This window comes from Xenopus laevis, chromosome 6L (genome assembly GCF_017654675.1).
Source record: "Xenopus laevis strain J_2021 chromosome 6L, Xenopus_laevis_v10.1, whole genome shotgun sequence".
NCBI lineage: Eukaryota > Metazoa > Chordata > Amphibia > Anura > Pipidae > Xenopus > Xenopus laevis.
This window is the reverse complement of record NC_054381.1, coordinates 137797071-137816885: the sequence shown is the minus strand read 5'-3', so window position 1 is coordinate 137816885 and position 19815 is coordinate 137797071. Positions and strand designations below refer to the sequence as shown.

Sequence of the window (19815 nt, the reverse complement as noted above, 5' to 3'; positions counted from 1 at the left end):
GTCCCACTGTGACTTCTTCAGTTACATTGAGTTGGAGAAACAATAGCTTATCTGAAAGCAGTTCCACTGGGAAGTGCTGGCTCTTTCTAAAAGAACAGGATCAGTCACAATGACCTGGAATGATTCAGGAACAAAATTTAATATGGTAGATTGAATTTTTTGTAATGTAAACAGTGTCATTTAGAAATTATAACTACACCATAAAAATAATTTATTATAACTTTTATAACTGCAGAAAGAGATCATCACAACCAGTTCAAAGCATAATCTATGGATACCTCCTAATCAGATACACAAAGCTGTTTCAACCAAATCTACAAAGTTTGTTAATGCTCAGCAATTGCTATAGGCTTTGACGACACCATGGAATTATAAATTAAATGGAATAAGGAAATGCTCCATTTTGTCACACGAGGGCATCTCCAGTCACTACAAGCTAAGCGCTTCCTTTATAGTCTCTTATCTGCTACAGGAAATTAATAGCTTTGGAATATGAAATGGAGCTCATCCAGATAACTCAATGAATATCTGACTTGTTTCATTGATAATAAACACAAATATGAGTTAGTCATGTTTTTATTTAGTTATAGACTGGTATCTATTTTATTTTGGCAGAGGAGCACTCATATCCCATTATATACAAATCTACTGGTCAGGCAAGCAAACCACATAGGCTCAATTACAGAAAAGAGATACCATGAAGGTGTTTGGTAAGGTTGAAATATTTTGGTAGTAATATATCTTCAGGTCTTGAGGAAGAGAGCTTCTTACATCAATAAGGAACCTAAAAGACCTGCATCATACTGTAAATATCTATTTGGCTGGATGGAACAGTGCACTGATTTCTTCTCTTTATTGGCAGGAAGTCAGCTGATAACTGCAGGAAAACAATATAGCCTTATTGTTCAGGTTTTGGATTCAGCAGAAAACCCTTTTAGCAAAACTGCCATTGTAAAGATCAATGTAACAGAAAACATCTGGGTTGCACCACCGCCTCAAACTATTAAGGAGAATTCCACAGAGCCTCATCCTATGAAAATTGCTCAGGTATGTCTGCTACAAAGATTGATATTCTCTTTATATATGTATACATACGTATTGAAATACACCTTATGAATGAATAAAAATGGATGTTATCTTCAATACTATCATTACACACAAATATGGAGAGCTTCCACCTGTAGAAAACCCTTTTTGCTGGGTAGGGTGCTTTAGCAGTGAGAGGATCATCTGCCTGTGATCCAATAATACATGTAGCAAACCAGGTGCACTGTAGCACACCACACTTGAAGATCAGTGCATCAAATTTTCTTTATTGGCCCCAAACAAAGTAGATACATGCAAGGCAACGTTTCGGACCCCACTGGGCCCTTTCTCAAGCCTCTTCTTTTATCTCCAATACTATTAAACCCTTTTCTTTTTCAATTGTGTTCAGAACTGAACATACATTTTTCAACAATGGTTTTACCCTCAGAACCCAGAAAGTTAAAGTATGGGGACCAAAGTTTCAAAAATGTGTCCCTAAAGCCAGAGCTACCAAATCTTAAACTCACTGCTCCATCCAAGCAAAGAGACCTAAGATAAGACAAAACATCTTTTAAATCTGGGGAGCTGCAAGGAACATGAAAATAAAATGCTTATACTTGTTCCAAAGTTTCATCTTGGGAGAGGAAGTCGCCTGAAGGTCAAGAAATGCCAATTCAGGAGAAAGATATCGATGTTCAGTCTCCTGTTTAGGAAATGACCAACCCCATAACACAGAACACTTGTCATACATACTGTAGGGGGGGTTCTTTATCAAAGTCCGATTTTATCTCAACATTTTCTGCTGCAAACTCCGATCAAATCCGCTCGGTTTTTAATGCTTATTTATTATTATATTTTCCCGAAAATTTGCTTTGCAGGAAAAAATCCGATTTCCACAATGTTTTCAGATTTTTCACCCAAAAACTCAGATTTCTTATGCTTTTTGCTCAAAAACTCAGAAAACTTTGGGGTATTGCATGAAACCCAGCGCACATCAAAAAATCATTGGGACCTCTCCCATTAACTTATATGCAACCTCGACAGGTCTGAGATGCCAGATTTTCTGATTCTGACTTTTTCATCCTCGGGGTTTAATAAATTCTGAAAAATTAGTGATTTTTTTAAAAGTCAGATTTTATTTAAAAAAACAAATTTTTGGGGATTTTTGCATTCGGAGTTTAGTAAATAACCCCATAGGTCTATTAGCTAGAAGTGAATTGTGCACGCAGATGTCTATAAATCTACATGTGATACATTACAATTGAAAACAACAGCATTAATAGTAAATTGCTTATGCTACAATTGGGTTTGAACTCAGCAGATACAAAGCTATATTTTTGAAAATATTAATTACAAACAATTTTTTGGTAAATTGCTAATCTTTACCTATCTAACAACCAGGCCTGGACTGGCAATCTGTGGGTTCTGGCAAATGCCAGAGGGACTGCTATAAGTTGCCATAGACGGTCATTATTTATTGGGATGGTGGGGGGCTGCTTGGGCCTCTGTGTACTTGGAATGTCAGGGCCTATTTTGACTCCCAGTCCGGACCTGCTAACAACTGCTATGTTTTCTTTCTTTTTCAATCCCATGTCCATTCTTTTCTTCCTCTACTCTTCCTCCCCTTCCAAATTCATTACCCTTTTTCTTTGCCCATTGGTTCTCCATCCCCCGATACACACTTTAATTGGGCAGTAGAATCGTTATATTAATGTTTGCACTGGTTGCAGCAACAAGGTACTTGGGTTAGTTTTAGAGTAGGGATGGAAAACTTGCTCTAGGTCCTTGGAATCAGAGCAAGTCTCGGGGAAACAATTCAAAGTACAAAAGATATTTCACATTGAGTACCAATTGTTACGTAGCAGATATATGAAAGTTCTTGGTAAGTTTTTGTTTACATAGTTTTGTCCTTAGTTGCATTCTATATAAAGAAGGAAAACCAATGTACACTTATTGCTAAGCCCACTTATAGTTTCCTAATGTCCTGGTAGGCCATTTTGACTCTAATGTACAGCAGTGCTGTGTGTGATAGGCTGGCCATACACAAGTTGATACTCCTGAAGACACTGCAGAATCAGAAACTTATTGGCCCTTGTATAGGGCCACAACAATGAATACCTATGTGAATATATGAATGGGGTTTAGTTCGATATATATCAGGCTAGCAGGAAAACCCACTTGAGCTGTGGATATAGATCTCTCCTAAATGGGTATGCATGGGTCACTAGGGACAAAATGATAATCAGCTCAATTTAACCCACTACTTGGAGGGTTGTATTAGGCAAAGATACTTTTCATTGCAGAGGTCGTATATGGTTCTGCCCATTTATTGTTGAATTATGCCATCATTCTGAACATTCTCATGTAGTGGTTTACGGTCAATAGATTCTGATCTTTTCCAGCTCTGTTTCATCATCACAGAAATTCAGATAGTAACTGTACGCCATGGATTAAAGCCTGTTGTGCAAATGTTTATTCTGAGATCAGCTGATTATTACTAATGAACGTCCTAGCACGGTATAACGCAGCGGCCTAACGAAATGTTATGGTATTTGAGAGCTCAGTTTGTAATTGATCCACGCAATGGAAATTTTAAGCAGACTCTTTTCTTTCTGAGAGCCAAGACTGATTCTGAGTTAACTGCTAGTTAACAGGTTCACTCCCAGAACATGCACAGTAGGTTCATTCTAAGCATACAAAAATGGAGTGCTTCAAAACATAGCAGGCAATTCAATAAAGCCCATCAGCTATGAAAAAAAAGGCTCAAGTGCCCAGTTTTGTGCCATGGTCACAAACCTTATTTTAGGACTTTTTGAGTTCAGGATAATTTTTACTTTTCAACATTTCATTGAGCTTCCTTACTTTCTAGCAAAGGTACAAATATATAAAAATGTGTCCAAAACAATCCTTCTCGTATGGTCCCAGGGATAACCAATATAACAAATAAGCAATCACTCTCACGTTTAATACTATTTTGCCTTCAGGCTCAGTGGCTACTTCTTGTGCTTTGGACCCTCTGTGGAGACCAGTACCAAAGTTTGGAAACATTCCTTTGGGATCACTTTCCAAGCTTCTCTAGAGGCATGGGCAGTTTGGGGGAATCTATCTTATAATTGTAACAAGCACGTTATCAGGAACCTTGTTCAGCAATAATACCTGCGGACACACAAGTAAACCCCGGGGCTTTCTGCTGCGGAATCAAACAAGGAAGTGCGTGGACAAAATTGTAAGCGAGGTACCGGCAGGGTTGAAGAAGAGACGTAGTCGAAGTCGGGCAAAAGGTTCAAGGCAGGCAGCAGAAATCGTATTCGAGATTCAGGCAAAAGTAAAAAAAACAGGAATTCAGTATCAAACAACACTTAGGCAGGATCAGTAAACTGGAACCAGCTTGGGCACAGAAAAAATGGAGGACTGGCCTTTTAAAAGAGTTTTGGTGCCAAAATTCAAAACTGGCGCCTCTGTATGATGTCATGATGCTCCGTGTCACGACGTGAGTGTTATGTTTTGGGTAGCTGAGGATGAGTAGAGTATAACAGTAGTGATGTGCGGGCTGGTTCGGGTCGACCTCACACTGCTCCTCGCGGGTGGCGGGCGGGTGCGGGTTGAGCCACCTTCAAATGCCGACTTCCGGTATTATAGTCTCGCGTCTGCTCACCCCGCCCCTTTCGTGATGTCATCGGCGGGACGGCGCGGGTCTATAAAAGGACCCCCTGAAGAAGGGGTGCGGACTGGAGCAGGGTGGGTTAGGGTCCGGTGCGGGTCAGGAAAACCCTGACCCGCACATCACTATATAACAGTGCTTTATTAGCAGAGTCATGCAGGCATTACACAACTGTAACTTTCACTTTTAAGCAACCAGGAAGTATGCACAGTATAAGTCAATCTCCCGGCGCATTTCACAATAATTTATTTCTGAAAAACATTTAAAGGGGTTGTTCATCTTTAAATTAAACTTTGGTATAATGCAGAGAGTGATATTTTGAGACAATTTGTAATTGGGTTTCATTTTTTATTATTTGTGTTTTTTGAGTTATTTAGCTTTTTATTCAGCAGCTCTCCAGTTTTCAAGTTCAGCAAAATACCCTAACAACCATGCATTGATTTGAATATGAAACTGGAATATGAATAAGAGAGGACTGAATAGAAAGATTAGATTAGAGCATTACAATACTGATAAGAAGCCAAGTCATTAATATATTGTTATTGAAGGTATATTTTGCAACTAGGGATGGGCGAATTTGACCCGTTTCGTTTCGCCAAAAATTCACCGCTGGGGAAATGTCGCCGAAGCCCATTAAAGTCTATGGGCATCAAAAAAATGTATCACACGGCGAATTTTTTTTTTTGATGCGCGTCTTTTATTTTGACGCACAAAGCTATACAAGTCTATGGGCGTCATTTTTTGGCGAAACAAGGCAAAAAAATTCGCCCATCCCTATTTGCAACTATTAGACTTGAGTATTAATATCTGTCTAGAGGTAGACTTCCCGCACGTGAAGTGTTGAGCTTCCTTCTATTGGCAAAACACCAAAAACAGAACATATTCTTGACCTGCCCCAGTAAACCCTACCAAATAAAAGTCACATTTTATGCTTTTAGAGACTAGTATCATAGGGAACTGCATTCTGTGCTCTGGTTTCCTGCCTTTGCTAAACATGTCAATTTCCAGATTCTATATGCAATTTTCATATTTGTTGGAGATGTTTATACAATAATATCTTTTATTTTTGCGCTTCAGGTCAGATGGAATGATAATGAAGCTGTTTACGAATTACACCAGAGGGACAGGTACCCAAGGTTCCCATTTTATGTAGATTCTATTGGAGATATTTATGTGAGAGAGCCGCTGGACAGGGAAGAGAGGAGCCAGGTAAGATAGAATCCTTATTACACGTTTTTCTCAGCTTATTTTTATTACTGTTTTTCTACTGTTCTCAATGGTTAAACACCAGAAGTGCTCTACAATCCAGGTCTAGAGCCAACATATCACATCAGTTAGTTTTCATATTGACTTTGCTATGATTTTAGGAAAGTTCTAATCTATAAAACCCCAAATGTACTTATATTTTAAACAGTGGGTACAAATATCCCTGCCCCTACATATTTGAGTTTTTCGGACAATTCCTAGCAAAAAAAATCCATAAACCTCTAAAAGCCCAAATTGAATGGTCCAATAGGATCAGCTAGCTCCTGCTGACTTCTATAGTACCTTGACAACTTTAACCTGGTGAAGTTTTATATTACAGGTTTTCGTGGTTTTCACACTTAATAAATCTTAATTTTTTAGTTTTTTTTAAAAAAATTGGAAAACTACAAATTTTTAGAGATCCATGGAAAAATGTAAATTCGATTGTTAGTAAATGGACCCCTAAGTGTACTGTAAAAGGAATATTAAATTGAAAGACCTGTTCAATCCATCATTTTACTATCCAGCTGAATTACAAATCCTCCACCAAAGATTTGGCCAAATATAATACCGAATTCCATATCCAAATCTGAGCAAATTCCAAATATATTTTACCTTCAGTTGTCTAAAATCCAAAGGAATTTTACTTTCAATTGTCCAGCAAATTTCAATTATGGATGCATTGAATCTAGAACTTTGTTTGGGACTCCAAAGCTAAATTCCAGCATATTTTGTGCATCCCTTATAAAAATGGAACCCCCATAAAATGACCTGAGATGCACGTTACACACTCTAAACAACTCTCATGTCTAATTTTACTCTGTATTACCTCTTTCCTCAGTACATCTTCTATGTCATGGCAAAAAGTCATAATGGAATTTTTACATCACAGCCCCTAAAGATTGAGGTGAATGTTGAGGATATTAATGACAACCCTCCAGTGTGTCCAGCTCTTGTCACTATTTTTGAAGTTCAGGAAAATGAGGGCATTGGTAAGTTTAAATTCTAAATAAAATAAAGTACACAAAGTGGGTTGGTTATGCATCTGACTGGCCATCAGCCAGGTGAGAATGTGCCATCAGACATAACTGCTACTCTGTAGATAAAATCCTATGGGTAGAATACCCCCAACAACACTCATAAGGAAATGTTGAGCTGCAAAGTGAACTTCTAGAGAACTAATCATGAGTCCTAGTTGCAGTGTCTTGTTTTATCTCCAGGGGCTCATTTCTGACATGCCTCTGCCCAACACCACCTCTCGCTGCTCTGCCTTGAGTAGGCACCAATGCCACCTATGAGCACCTATGAGCAGCTCATCTAAAGATCTATCTTTGATGCTTCATTTCATGCTAAAGATCCTGGACAATTCATGACTGCATACTAAGTGCACTAGGTGGACCTCATGGAAACCATTACATGAATCCTTTATACACAAAGTGGGTTGGTTATGCATCTGACTGGCCATCAGCCAGGTGAGAATGTGCCATCAGACATAACTGCTACTCTGTAGATAAAATCCTATGGGTAGAATACCCCCAACAACACTCATAAGGAAATGTTGAGCTGCAAAGTGAACTTCTAGAGAACTAATCATGAGTCCTAGTTGCAGTGTCTTGTTTTATCTCCAGGGGCTCATTTCTGACATGCCTCTGCCCAACACCACCTCTCGCTGCTCTGCCTTGAGTAGGCACCAATGCCACCTATGAGCACCTATGAGCAGCTCATCTAAAGATCTATCTTTGATGCTTCATTTCATGCTAAAGATCCTGGACAATTCATGACTGCATACTAAGTGCACTAGGTGGACCTCATGGAAACCATTACATGAATCCTTTATATTATTTAGGGCATTTCATTTTTTGCACCTAGCTAGAAAGTTTGACTGTTACCATTTTGCAGGCAGCACTATTGGAGACTTCAGAGCAAGTGACATCGATGAAGAGGCTTCATTAAATTCCCTCTTAGAGTACAAACTCTTAGAACAATCTCCCACAATTCCTTTCGACAAAATATTCTACCTGCAAGAAATCACTGGACAGCTTCAGTTGCAAAAGACTGCACTAAATGTTCAAGAAGCCGACGAATATATCTTAAAGGTGGAAGTTTCAGATCGTGGTGTTCCTACACGTATGTATCTATATAGAAATATGTTTTTGGAATAGTATCACACTCTCTGCTGTGTCGATTGGGTACAGAATATGTGCACAACAATCCACACAGCTATGTGAATGCATATTTTGATATGCGCATGGGTAAACGATAGGCTTAGCCCCTCCTTCATTTATTCATGTCTATGGAGTCAGCTTCCTGATTCGGATTTGCCAAGATTCAAATTTTTATGCACAAAAACTCACAAATTCAAATTATATTTTCAAAAAAAGTTTGATATTTATTTAAGTTAAGGGCCAGATTTGCCCTGAGTGTGCCGGAGGCAGGCGTCCTCCGTCACCCCCCCCTCAAAGGATAGAGTGTGTGTGTGACAGGGCGGCATGCCACCCCTTTATTGATGCCACCCTAGGCCCGGGCCTTTTGTGGCCTTGCCGCAAATCCGTGCCTGTTTAAGTTAAAAGAGAACTTGAATGTAAAACAGATCCTAAAAGCTTGTTAGTTCATGTTGAAGTTAATGGAAGTTATCCTAAGCAAAACTCAAGCCATTTTTTAGATTAGAGTTCGTGATGGGCGAATTTATCCGCCAGGCGCAAATTCACGGCTAATTTGCCCGTTTTGCCGCTGGCGAATAAATTTGCGAATTTGCTGTGAAAGTTCGCTGGTGTCACGATTTTGACACTGGAGTCAAAGATTTTTGGTGCCGGCACCAATTTAGATGCCGGCGACGATAAACCGACGCACAGTTTTCTAATTTTACGCCAGTTTTGTGAGTTTCGTGGGAAATTCGTGAAATTCATGGTGAAGCAAAACGGGACAAATTCGCCCATCACTAGATTTTCAAGTTTTATGAGTTTTTTGAGCTTGTAAGTTTGCAAATTGGAGGTATGCCATTTTTTGTCTATTACCTTATTCAATGGAGTGTTTCATTCAGATTCAGTTTTTATTAAATAAACAAGCAAACATTTGATTTTTTTTAAATTGTGAGTTTATTCGAGGTAGAAAAAAATCAGCCCATTCTTCTGCTCTGTATTGCAGTAAACCAAAGTTACTGCTGACTGGTGTACTACTGGCCCAGATGGTAAATAACTATATTTGATTCCAACGTTATCAATAGGGAAGAAATACTGCAGGGATATATCTAGCTCCTCTGTGTTCTCCCTCCGGATCCTATACAATTTAAAGCAAACATTTTTCATTGTTTTGACTTCTTTCCTTTAGTGTGATTCTGTATTGTTTTTTTAGACAAGTTTACAAATTACTTACCTATTGTTTTATTTTATATACCCAGCTCTCAAGACAGTTTGTACAATACAGGTTAATGTGATAGACATCAATGACAACATTCCTATATTTGAAGAGTCTGATGTAAGTATTTCTTTCGTAGTGAGTAAAATGTATATTTGTTATGGGAAATGCTAAATATAATTTTTTTTCAGCCAGGCTGTGGATGTAGGAAGCACAAGGAAACTTTCACACCTTTTGCTCCCTGGCATTCTACCCTTACAGGTCTTGAATGAGGCACTAGGTAGGAACATGCCAGGGGATGCCACCCCAGTAACTTGCAGTAGCTGTTAGTGCTGCATACATACAGTAAATGGGTTCAACTCTCCATTCTACATAGCTGCAAAAGACATGGAGCTTTGACATTTTCAAAATTTCAGCCTTTTCATAAAAACAAATTCAACCTGATATTTCTACCAACATTTAGGGGCATATATATTTCATTAAAAATAATTTTAGTCATAAACCGCATAAAAGCAGGTGTAAAATACAACACACAACAGAGGGGATTGGTGCAGGTGGTTTATTAAAGGGGAAGTAAAGTCTAAAATAGAATAAGGCTAGAAATGCTGTATTTTGTATACTAAACATAGACATGAACTTACTGCACCACAAGCCTAATCAAACAAATGATTTATGCTTTCAAAGTTGGCTACAGGGGGGTCACCATCTTGTTACTTTGTTAAACATCTTTGCAAGACTGTGCAAATGCTCAGTGTGGTCTGGGCTGCTTAGGGATCGTTATAAATTATCAAAACAGCACAAGTCAAATAATTTGAATTTGAAAAAAAAGCATGGCTGGGAAGTAAGGTGGGGGCTCCCCTTGCTGTTCATAAGTATGATTGTTTCCCTGCAGAGCAGTTAGGGACTGTCTGACAATTCCTACCCACAGCAGTAAATTAAGGGAAAATTTCACTGCATACAGTCAGGTTTATTTTAAAAACAGTACACATTTTTTAATTAAAGTATATTGGAGATAAGTTTCTTTTTCATTAAAGAAAGTAAAAATGGGGTTGTATCTTTTTTGCCTTTCCATGCCCTTTAGCTAAATGCTAATGAAAGTCAAGCAAACCACAGTACATTACTGTAATGACCCCGTCTGTAAGTAGGGTGTTTGTAACTCGAGAACTCCCTGTATATTACAATTATGGAAATAAACTAGTATATTTATAAAGGTGTGTTCTTTTTCTTAATGCCCGATTAATGCTGAATATTAATCAATTATAATAAAATTTCCAATAATTTTATACAGCCTCAGATCCAGTGAAACCAATTTAAGCCCAGTTAGGACCAATTCCGACACCATTCTGGTGTGAAAAGTAGTGTAAAATATTCATTGCACTTTAAAATTAGCTTCAGATTTTATTGAAATGAATACATGTATGGTCACTGTCCTATTGTTGTAGACTGTAAACTCCACTGGGGATTGACGGGAATGATAAACAATCTTTGTAAAGATCTGAGAACATACCGGCACTAGATAAATAATTATAAAGCTTACTAATGCACTTCAATCAAAGCATTAATTAGTCAGTTTCATGCTCCCATGTAATCATAGGAAGATTTTGTGTGTATTCTGTACCCACTGACAATGAATTTGCTACTATATTGCCTTTCATATACACAGTTATTTTATATTCCATCAAGCTTAAATCCATTAATGACATGCTTCTGCATTTTGGAATAGTCAGACTTAATAGGTGCCTGGCTTAGAAGAAGGTTTAGACGTGAATAACTGTTCTAATAAATAATCTGACATGTTTGGTACACATTCCCTATCAGGGCTTGTGCTGTGGGTGGCATTGTAGCAAGATACATTATATGTTGCATATGATGGAGCTGTTCATGGTCAACCAAAGATTTTCCTAGAGAAAGCAGAAGTGGCAGTAAATCTTCCATGTTGTTATCAGCTCTTGTCCTTAATTTCCCATTGAAACACTTGTGTCTAAAAAATGTATTACTTCTCTCAGTTTTTTTACGTTGGTTATTAGTTGTCAAAAAAAAATCCATCTAAATTCCATAAGATATATTCTGTCTTCTCAATGTTCTCATAACCAAACATTGCAGGCGATTTACACTTACTCATTCTAGAAAGAAACCTTTTATGGGTAGCAAAGGAAGACGCTCATGTTAAGTTTCATTCACATAATGAATTTAACTTAACTGAAGTTGAGGGCACATGGGGCACAGTAGGCCGCAAAGCACTCGTCACCTCCTAATGACTTAAAGAGGTGCCAGGATTTATTGTGCATGAACTATGGACACAGATCCATGGATACTTTATGGCTACATTAGTTAATGGGGCCCAAAGCTTAGCCAAAGATATAGGTTTGTTTAAACATTACTGTATTATTAAATGGCTCTTGTAATGTTGTTTATAATATTCCCTGTTTGCTTCCTTTCTGTTTGTTTTTAACTCCATAGTATGGGAATGTGACCATTCGAGAAGACACACAATTGCAGACAGTTGTGATGGAAATACAGGCCAAGGATAATGATCAGCCAAACACCGGGAGCTCGCTCATTAATTACGAGATAAAGGAGGGGGACCCACACCAGATGTTCATTATTGAAACAGATCGAGAGACAAATCGTGGATTTGTAAAAATAGCCAAGGTATGAACAAGCAGCTATTCACCTCTTAAAGGGTTATCTTGCACTGGAATTTCAGTCAATTGACAGAAAAAAACTATTCTTTATTTGCAGCTTCTGGACTTTGAAACCATGCAAGAGCACAGGCTTGTGATCCATGCTACCAATCCAGAACCGCTGTTTGCTGAAGTTGCTTATAATGACAGCTCGATCACTCAGTTGACAGTTTTTGTGTTGAACGTTGACGAAAAACCCTACTTTAATGAGACTCTGTACCAAAAACAGGTTAAGGAGGATGTGCCTGTAGGAACTAAGCTAGCTACGATCACAGCCATTGACCCTGAGGGAGACAGTATCCGGTATGCTTACTCTTGTTCTGTGTTCTTGACTATTTTTTTTTTTTACTGAATCCATTCAACCGTGTCCAGTTTCAGCTCTCAGCATCCATGGCCAGTCAATAGAAAAAAATTGTTGGGATAAATTCAGAGGAAGATGTACTTGGACCCTGGACAGGGAGCTTATACGTGTAATCATTCTTCATCAACTTTGAGCTTTAGGGTATTGGCATGCAATGCTACTTATGGTGCTTTAAGCACCACCTTTTTAATAGTTTTTGAATGTGGCACCAAAGTGCCTGAAGCAGCCCCCCCCCCCCATAGACTTTAATTTAGAGCTCCCGACAAGTGCTTGAGGCTATGGTAGCCTGGAAAAGCATTGTGGCTATGGTAAGTTGCTTTGGGCAATTTGACACCACACCACTCAGCTCTTGAAATGATTGAAGTTGCCCCACAATTAACTTAAGGAACACTATGTATGTATGTACACATGAAAACTATGCCTAGTGTTTTAGTGGAGTAGGATTTGTATTGGGGGAAAATTCAATTTATTTAGATATTTATAAAGATTAAAATCATTGTTTTGCTATGGCAGAGAGGAATTTATTTACAGTTAGTCATGTGATTGTATCTCTTTCCTTGCTTTCAAAAAACAAAAGCCCTGTCCTGCTTTTTGGATTTTGTGTTGTTGGCCTTTAATTTTTTTTAATGCTATCCATGTTAAAAAATGATTGACATGCGGGCCTAAAGTTATGTGAATTCTATCCTATACTAGACTATTATATAGAGTGGATGAGAAGCATGGGGCCATAGGGTGAAGGGTTTTCAGAATATGTGTTGGTGTGGGTGTCCAGGTACAGAAAGTATTCCACTTAGGATAACTTCAAATGGGTATCAGAATGATATGGATTTCAGCAGATTTATAGGTTATAGTTCTGTCATTTTATAGTGGGACCGTATTTATGGACATGCATTCCCAAGGATCCCTTCTCACAAGGACTTTATTTCTCCCAGAGATATACATTCCCAGTCAACTCAATAGGCAGTGGTAACTTAAAATTTGGTCTTTAACTTATGAATGATCATAGAACTGTGATAATCAGTGGGATTTCTCATGACCTTAAGTGTAGGTTTCAGTTGAGTTGAGTTTGGTGTGAGTGTAATTTAGTAAAGTAACAGAATTTGGAACTAAAATCATAGGTGGAGGATGATCTTTGCATTTGAGGAGGCTAATTTTACAAATATTTTACAACCTAAGCCATAGAGATGTAAATACTGTTTAGTGCAGGGGTCCCCAACCTTTTTTAGCATGAAAAAGTCCATGGGGATGTCAAATAAGGACTGTTATTGACTGTTTGGTAGCCCCTATATGGACTGGTAGCCCATAGGAGGCTCCTTTTGGTAGTACATCTGTTTATTTATACAACCAAAACTTACCTCCAAACCAGGAATTGAAAAATAAGCACCTGCTTTGATACCGCTGGGAGCAAAATCCAAGGGGTTGGTGAGCAACGTGTTGCTCGCGAGCTACTGTTTGGGGATCACTGGTTTAGTTTATACATGCCTCATGTTTTTATAATGTGCAACACACAGCCATTAAATACAGGGGTATACTGAGAAAGCAATGAATATTGTGTAGCTGCAGAGCCAGTTTGGTATCTTAATAAAAAGCAAAAGATGCACTGCACTTACAAACATATTATTAATATTATAAGCAGTTAGTAGCCCTTTGATAAAATGCTCACCTCAACTGTTCTAATTCCCACTACAAACATACAGTAGGGATAATGTAAATCTACATATGGTATAAGCATCCTAAAACTGGCCATAGACGCAAAGATCCGACAAAAAGCTGGTGACAGTCTCCCACTGAAAATTGTACGATCAAGTAATACATGCAGAGATATTATCCGCAGCTGACAGAAATCTTTTAACCTGTCCAATCGACGAAACGGCCAATCTCCGCCAGACGCAAAATGTCGGGACTCTCCACACAGGGTCCGAAAATTGTACGAATCCTCGATTCGTACGCTCAGATCTTTACATCTATGGCCAGCTTAAGGGGCATGCCGCCCAGCCGCATCCCAGGGAGCACGTCTGCCCAGCACTCTGGCAGCACTTCGGTGCAGGCGCGCTCGCACCGGATGCGCCAGCCCACTAAATCCGGCACTGACCCTTTTCCAAGCAAACCCAGACTCAAATAAACACACATCTAGAGAAGCTTATCAGGTCATACTTGCTGAAACAAACAAGCTTACAGTAACTTACAAACCCAGTACAATGCCCTTATACAGAGGGTCTCACAAAAAATACTGTATGCACAAATACAGACACAGTATATAACACACAAATTCATGCTGATGCATAGGGGATATTTACTAAAACTCAAATGTATCTCATCTTTTTATTAAACTTTAATTGTTGCCTTAACTACTCAAATTTATTGTCATATTCCAATTTGAAGATATCGTTTAGGCCATTAATCCGAAAAATTCGTTAAAATCTATCTATGGTTAAAATAATGGTAGAGTTTTACAATCACTGCAAAAGTTATAAGCACCATTTTATGGTTTCATTAGAAATCCATTCAGGTCAGTGGGTAACAAATTGCAGTAATTATTTGCACTCAGTGATGAGTTATTCTTTAAAGGCATTGAAGGCAATGTTTTAACACCTGTATTACTGTGTCTGTATAAACCCACAAACCCTTGTTGACTGAATATCCCTATTTCTTCCAGGTATTCATTGCAAGGAGACAGCAGGAATTGGCTTAGGATAGATGAATATACTGGAGAGATGTTCACCAAAGCATTACTGGACAGGGAAACAGAAAGCCATTATAGAGTGACATTAATCGCTTCAGAGAAGAGTAAGTAACAGGATGTAAATAGAGAAACCGGTTCTCGCTGTCCACAATAGCGCCAGATTTTGTAATAAGATAATTACAGCAAAATGTACAAGGGCCTATATTAATCTATAATTAGTCTATTTATTTGGGATTTTACATTTGAAGTTACCACCAGCTGCCACCAGACCCAGATATATAAATCCAAGGTGTCCTTCCAACATATATTAAGGTCGGTTTACTTTCTCTACGCACAGCACTCGGTGCAAACAGAAGAGCATCCTTTAGAAAACATTTATAACTACTTGCACCCATCAATACCAGATCACTTTCTAGTCTGCTTGTTGTTCTTACTTTGGTGCACAAGGATTAAGGCACAGCAAAGTAAGACTAATACCAGCCTTGCAATAACAGTACCACATGCCTTTCATTGTGGGCCAATTTTGTGCAATTTACAAAGCCATTTTTAGGGTTGTTTAAAACTGGCACTCATTTAAAAGCCAATATAGAGGATGCAATGCAGTCTCTCCCACTGCATGTAACTTCTGCTGTGCAGGTCCAACAAAGTGTCTGCTAGCATGCCATGGACATTTATGTTTTACACCAGCGGTTTTGTAATTTAATTCCAGATAATCCACATATGAGTGCCTCTACAATTTTTCACTTGTTCCTCGAAGATGTCAATGACAATCCACCGAGATTAGCCAAGAGCTACTTTGGTACTTCCTTCTGCCACCCTGTGACCAAGCCAGAGTCAGTGGTGATTGAGGCAACAGATGCTGATGCACAAAGGCTAACGCCATTCAAATTCAGCCTTAACCCCGATGAAAAAGATTGGAAGATTGGACGAATAAATGGTAAGTAGACATTCTTAGTCTTAAATTCCACAGGTCTATTTGACACATAACATTTCTGCAATATTGTTTTGTCTCAGCTGTGGTTCTAAGGCTTTCTAAATGGTACATGGATTACTCGCAATGCTCTTTTATTGAAATGTGCCTTGCATTACATTAGCTCCAAGTCACAGAAATATATAAGCAGAAAATTAAGGTTTAGTCAATTTAAGCTATGCCATTGTAAGGCATAATATAGTCAGGTGTAGCATTGGCTGATGCGTAGCGGATTAAGGACCAAGTCCTTAATTTTTTTATTTAGATTGAAGACGTCTGACATGAATGGCCAAGTAAAGAATGTGTTTCTTTATATCTTTCAGGTACTCATGCTAAACTAACAATGGTACGCACAGATTTTGAAATGAAAAACTACGATGTTCAAGTAATAATTAATGACCAAGGGACTCCTCCACTTGAATCAAAAGTCCATATTCCAGGTAAAGTATCTGCAGATGGTATGGCCATTAGTTACTGGAACAATAAGAGATCGAGGGATAGCACAGGGCCAACTTAGTGCTATACAATGTTCTCCTATAACATTCATTAATGTAAAGATTTGTCTGTTCATCCAAAAGGCTAAATGTCCAGATTACTAGAAAAACTGGCTACACATAAAGCCAGTTGGGCTATTCATAACCCAGAATGGAGTAATACCCTTTCAAAGCTGCCCTTTCAAATAAATAAACATAAACTTATTTTTTACAAGGACATACTTATTTCCACATATTGACAGGAAAACAGGTTATCTCATATGACTCATAGTAACCATTTTCCAACCCCTAGGCTCACAGTGTCATGCAACCCCTCCCTTGCCTTTTTTTTCCATTTTGTAGTGATGTATTGTGGCATTTGAAGTCCCTCTGATTTCCAGAATCTGGGCACCACCCCCTATGGAAGTCTGATGAAAGCAACATGCACCTGGCATTGTTTGTCTATTCACATTTTCACATTTGTAACTAAAATGCGGAAATTCATCTTTACGTATGATACTAAATAAATAATTTCTGGTGAATAAATTCCCTTGATATCACTAGCACATTCTGTGGTAGCCACCCCAGAATTCTAAGCATTGATTCCAGTAGATATTCCCTAAAGGTAATTGTCACTGGTGCAAGATAGTCAGCTAACCTGTGTTTTTACCCCAAAGTAGCTACCCATCAATGTGTGTGACACTAGAATAATCAGACTGCCCAACAGAAAGCCATTAGATATTAATTACATTAAAGACAATAAGTTCATTGTGGACCAAGTTGCTGTGTGTCTGTGATCACCAGATTATTACAATTCACTATGCTCCACAGTTTCACATTGTTTCACTCAAAGGCTGAATAACTATCTATTATCAAATCTCTTGCATTCAGACCACTGCAGTTGTTGCCAAGTTCCAGTGACCATGTCTTAATCTTGCCATATATGGGCTGATGTTGGCCAAATTTGACCATACTTGAGCTGACAGGCTATAGGTCAGTGTATTGGGACAAAAGTATGGCCTCCCTAGTTGATATCTGACTACTTTAGGTCTAAAGCTGGCCAAACAGTATAAAGGTGGCCATACACTGGCAGATTAAAGCTGCTGATATTGGTCCTTTAGATCGATTCGGCAGCTTATCTGCCCGTGTGTGTGGGCTCCCGACGGGTCCTCCCGATCAATATCAGGCCAAAAATCGGCCAGATATCAATCTGACAAGTTTGATTTTTTTTTCAGCGATCCAGAACCACATTGGCTAGTTGACCCATCAGCGCCCATTCGCAGCATTGTAATCCAATCGTTTGGCCCCAGGGCTGAATGTTCAGATCCACCCGATATCGCCCAGCCGTTAGTGGGCATATCGGGCGACCTCACCAAACGAGCGGATCTAATAATGTATGGGCACCTTAAGACGAATGGGCAATTGAAAACATTTAAGAACATAATAACATAAGAATGCAAACTGTTAATCATTTATTTGTATTTCACATTCATTTGCAGACACCTTTTAAAAGTCCTATGTGTGCCTGATTGTGTATCCATGTTTCAGATTTCAATAAAAAAATGTAATTTGTGCTTACAGTGTCTATATGCAGCTGCACTTCTAAAAACGAGTGTGACACCCCCCCTGAAGAAAACTCGAAATTGCCCTCCATTGGAATGGCCCTAGGTATCTTGTTTGGAACTCTCGCAGTCATAGGTGAGTAAAAACATGGTTAAAATGCCCTCCTCCTAATAGAGTCAAAGATGGCCCCACAAAAGAGACTGTCAGACAAGAAAGTGTATGCTAGTGACTTAGCTCAACACCAATAAGACTGTTTGGAGTGTTAGAAGTGACTTCTTACGTCTGCCTCTATCTACATCCCAGATGTCCGACAACAGGGACCATTTACTAATATTTATTAAACTAAAAGGGTCTCGACTCCCCATAAAATTGCTTTTTTATGTCTATGTCTCATTTTTCCTATTTATAAAAAATGTCATTTGCATATCTTCTCAACATTCACATGCCAAGTTTTTGCAATCTAATAAAAGCTACAGAAAAAAAACTGCATTTTTACAGAGGATAAATTTCGGCTTTTTATAAAATTGGATGACAATTTTTCAATGCGTCATAAATCTCAGTGGGAAAGCTGGTGAGAAGGGAAAAAACACCAGTGCTGGAAATGACTATATAAAACGAGTAAGTAGGCCCCATTGTGTCAGATGTATCGTGTTTATTGAAAGGAAGCACACAGCTTGCACTTCAGAATGAGGGTAGCGCTGCCGAATATAACAGTATTTATAACTGGTTCTGTCCCACAACCAATTTATATGGCATTTATTTCTTATGGGGCATGTTTAATGTCAAAGGCAATTTTTGGATGTATAAGGGATTCATATTGTGATACTACCCTATTAAAGTCTATTGTGAGATGCCTAGGGGCAACATATGTTCCACTTGCAGAGAATTGTACTTATTTTTTATATTGATATTTACAGGTTTGATCGTTGCAGCTGTGTTTATCTCTATCAATCAAAAAAAGAAGAAGGAAGGCAAGGCGGCTGATGCTCGGGACCCCGCAGAGACAAGACCTTTGGACTCCTAATCCCAGTTCTATGTGTTAGTAAGAAAGAATGGAGTTTTGGTAACATCTAGAAATATTATCTTTAGCTTAGAGTTTTATACAAATAATCTTTTTTGGACGCCCCTCCCCATCTCTTTGAAAGCAATAGGCTAACGTAAATGATCCCAACAATTCTGAGCAGCCACGACCGCCAAAATAAAAAGATATGAGACATTACAGTGGAACACTGCCATATAGCACATTTATTAACACTTAGCCGATTTATCAATTTCTGAATTCAAGTTTTTCTGAGATTCAAGGGTGAAAAACTAGACAAAGTTTTTTCACAATTGTGAAAATGTTTATTTGGGGGAAAAAATCCTGTTGTTCTATCCATTTTTACTGTTTTTTTTTTTAAATAGAATAAATTCTGAAAATACACCTCCCATTGACTTCTAATAGCAGGTTTTAGCTGCCGTTTTTTTTTTTTATTCGAATTTTTGTGATTTATTTAGACTGCTAAATCTGGAAAATTTTAGTTCGGACTAATTGAATTAGAAAAAAATTTGAGATTGTTTTTTATTTTTATTTTTTTTGAATGGCAACAAAAAACAGGCGTTGAAAAACGAACATTAGAAACTCCTCAGAGATCATGTGAACAAGGAACGTAGACATATTAAAGCCAAGGAGATTTAATTTATGCCCAGGACTTAATTTTAGTATTACACAAAGTTTAAAACTCTGTATTAAGAAGCTTAAAGAACGGGCTTCTCTCTTGTGCAGGCCCAACAATAAAGAGAGAGTCAGAAAAAG

General features: G+C 38.3%; 1 protein-coding gene across 1 annotated transcript in view; it reads left to right on the top strand.

Moving 5' to 3' along the window:
- The window catches only part of cdh17.L (cadherin 17 L homeolog), a 38135-nt gene extending 18704 nt beyond the window's left edge, over positions 1–19431 (top strand). The window contains exons 7-18 of the mRNA XM_018268131.2: positions 863–1047; positions 5765–5896; positions 6774–6924; positions 7832–8059; positions 9330–9406; positions 11747–11938; positions 12029–12273; positions 14988–15118; positions 15724–15951; positions 16308–16424; positions 18039–18155; positions 18938–19431. Coding sequence (XP_018123620.1) covers positions 863–1047; positions 5765–5896; positions 6774–6924; positions 7832–8059; positions 9330–9406; positions 11747–11938; positions 12029–12273; positions 14988–15118; positions 15724–15951; positions 16308–16424; positions 18039–18155; positions 18938–19044 — 1910 coding nt within the window. The 3' untranslated portion in view covers positions 19045–19431. The remainder of the gene's footprint in view (positions 1–862; positions 1048–5764; positions 5897–6773; positions 6925–7831; positions 8060–9329; positions 9407–11746; positions 11939–12028; positions 12274–14987; positions 15119–15723; positions 15952–16307; positions 16425–18038; positions 18156–18937) is intronic.
- Positions 19432–19815: the final 384 nt, after the last annotated feature.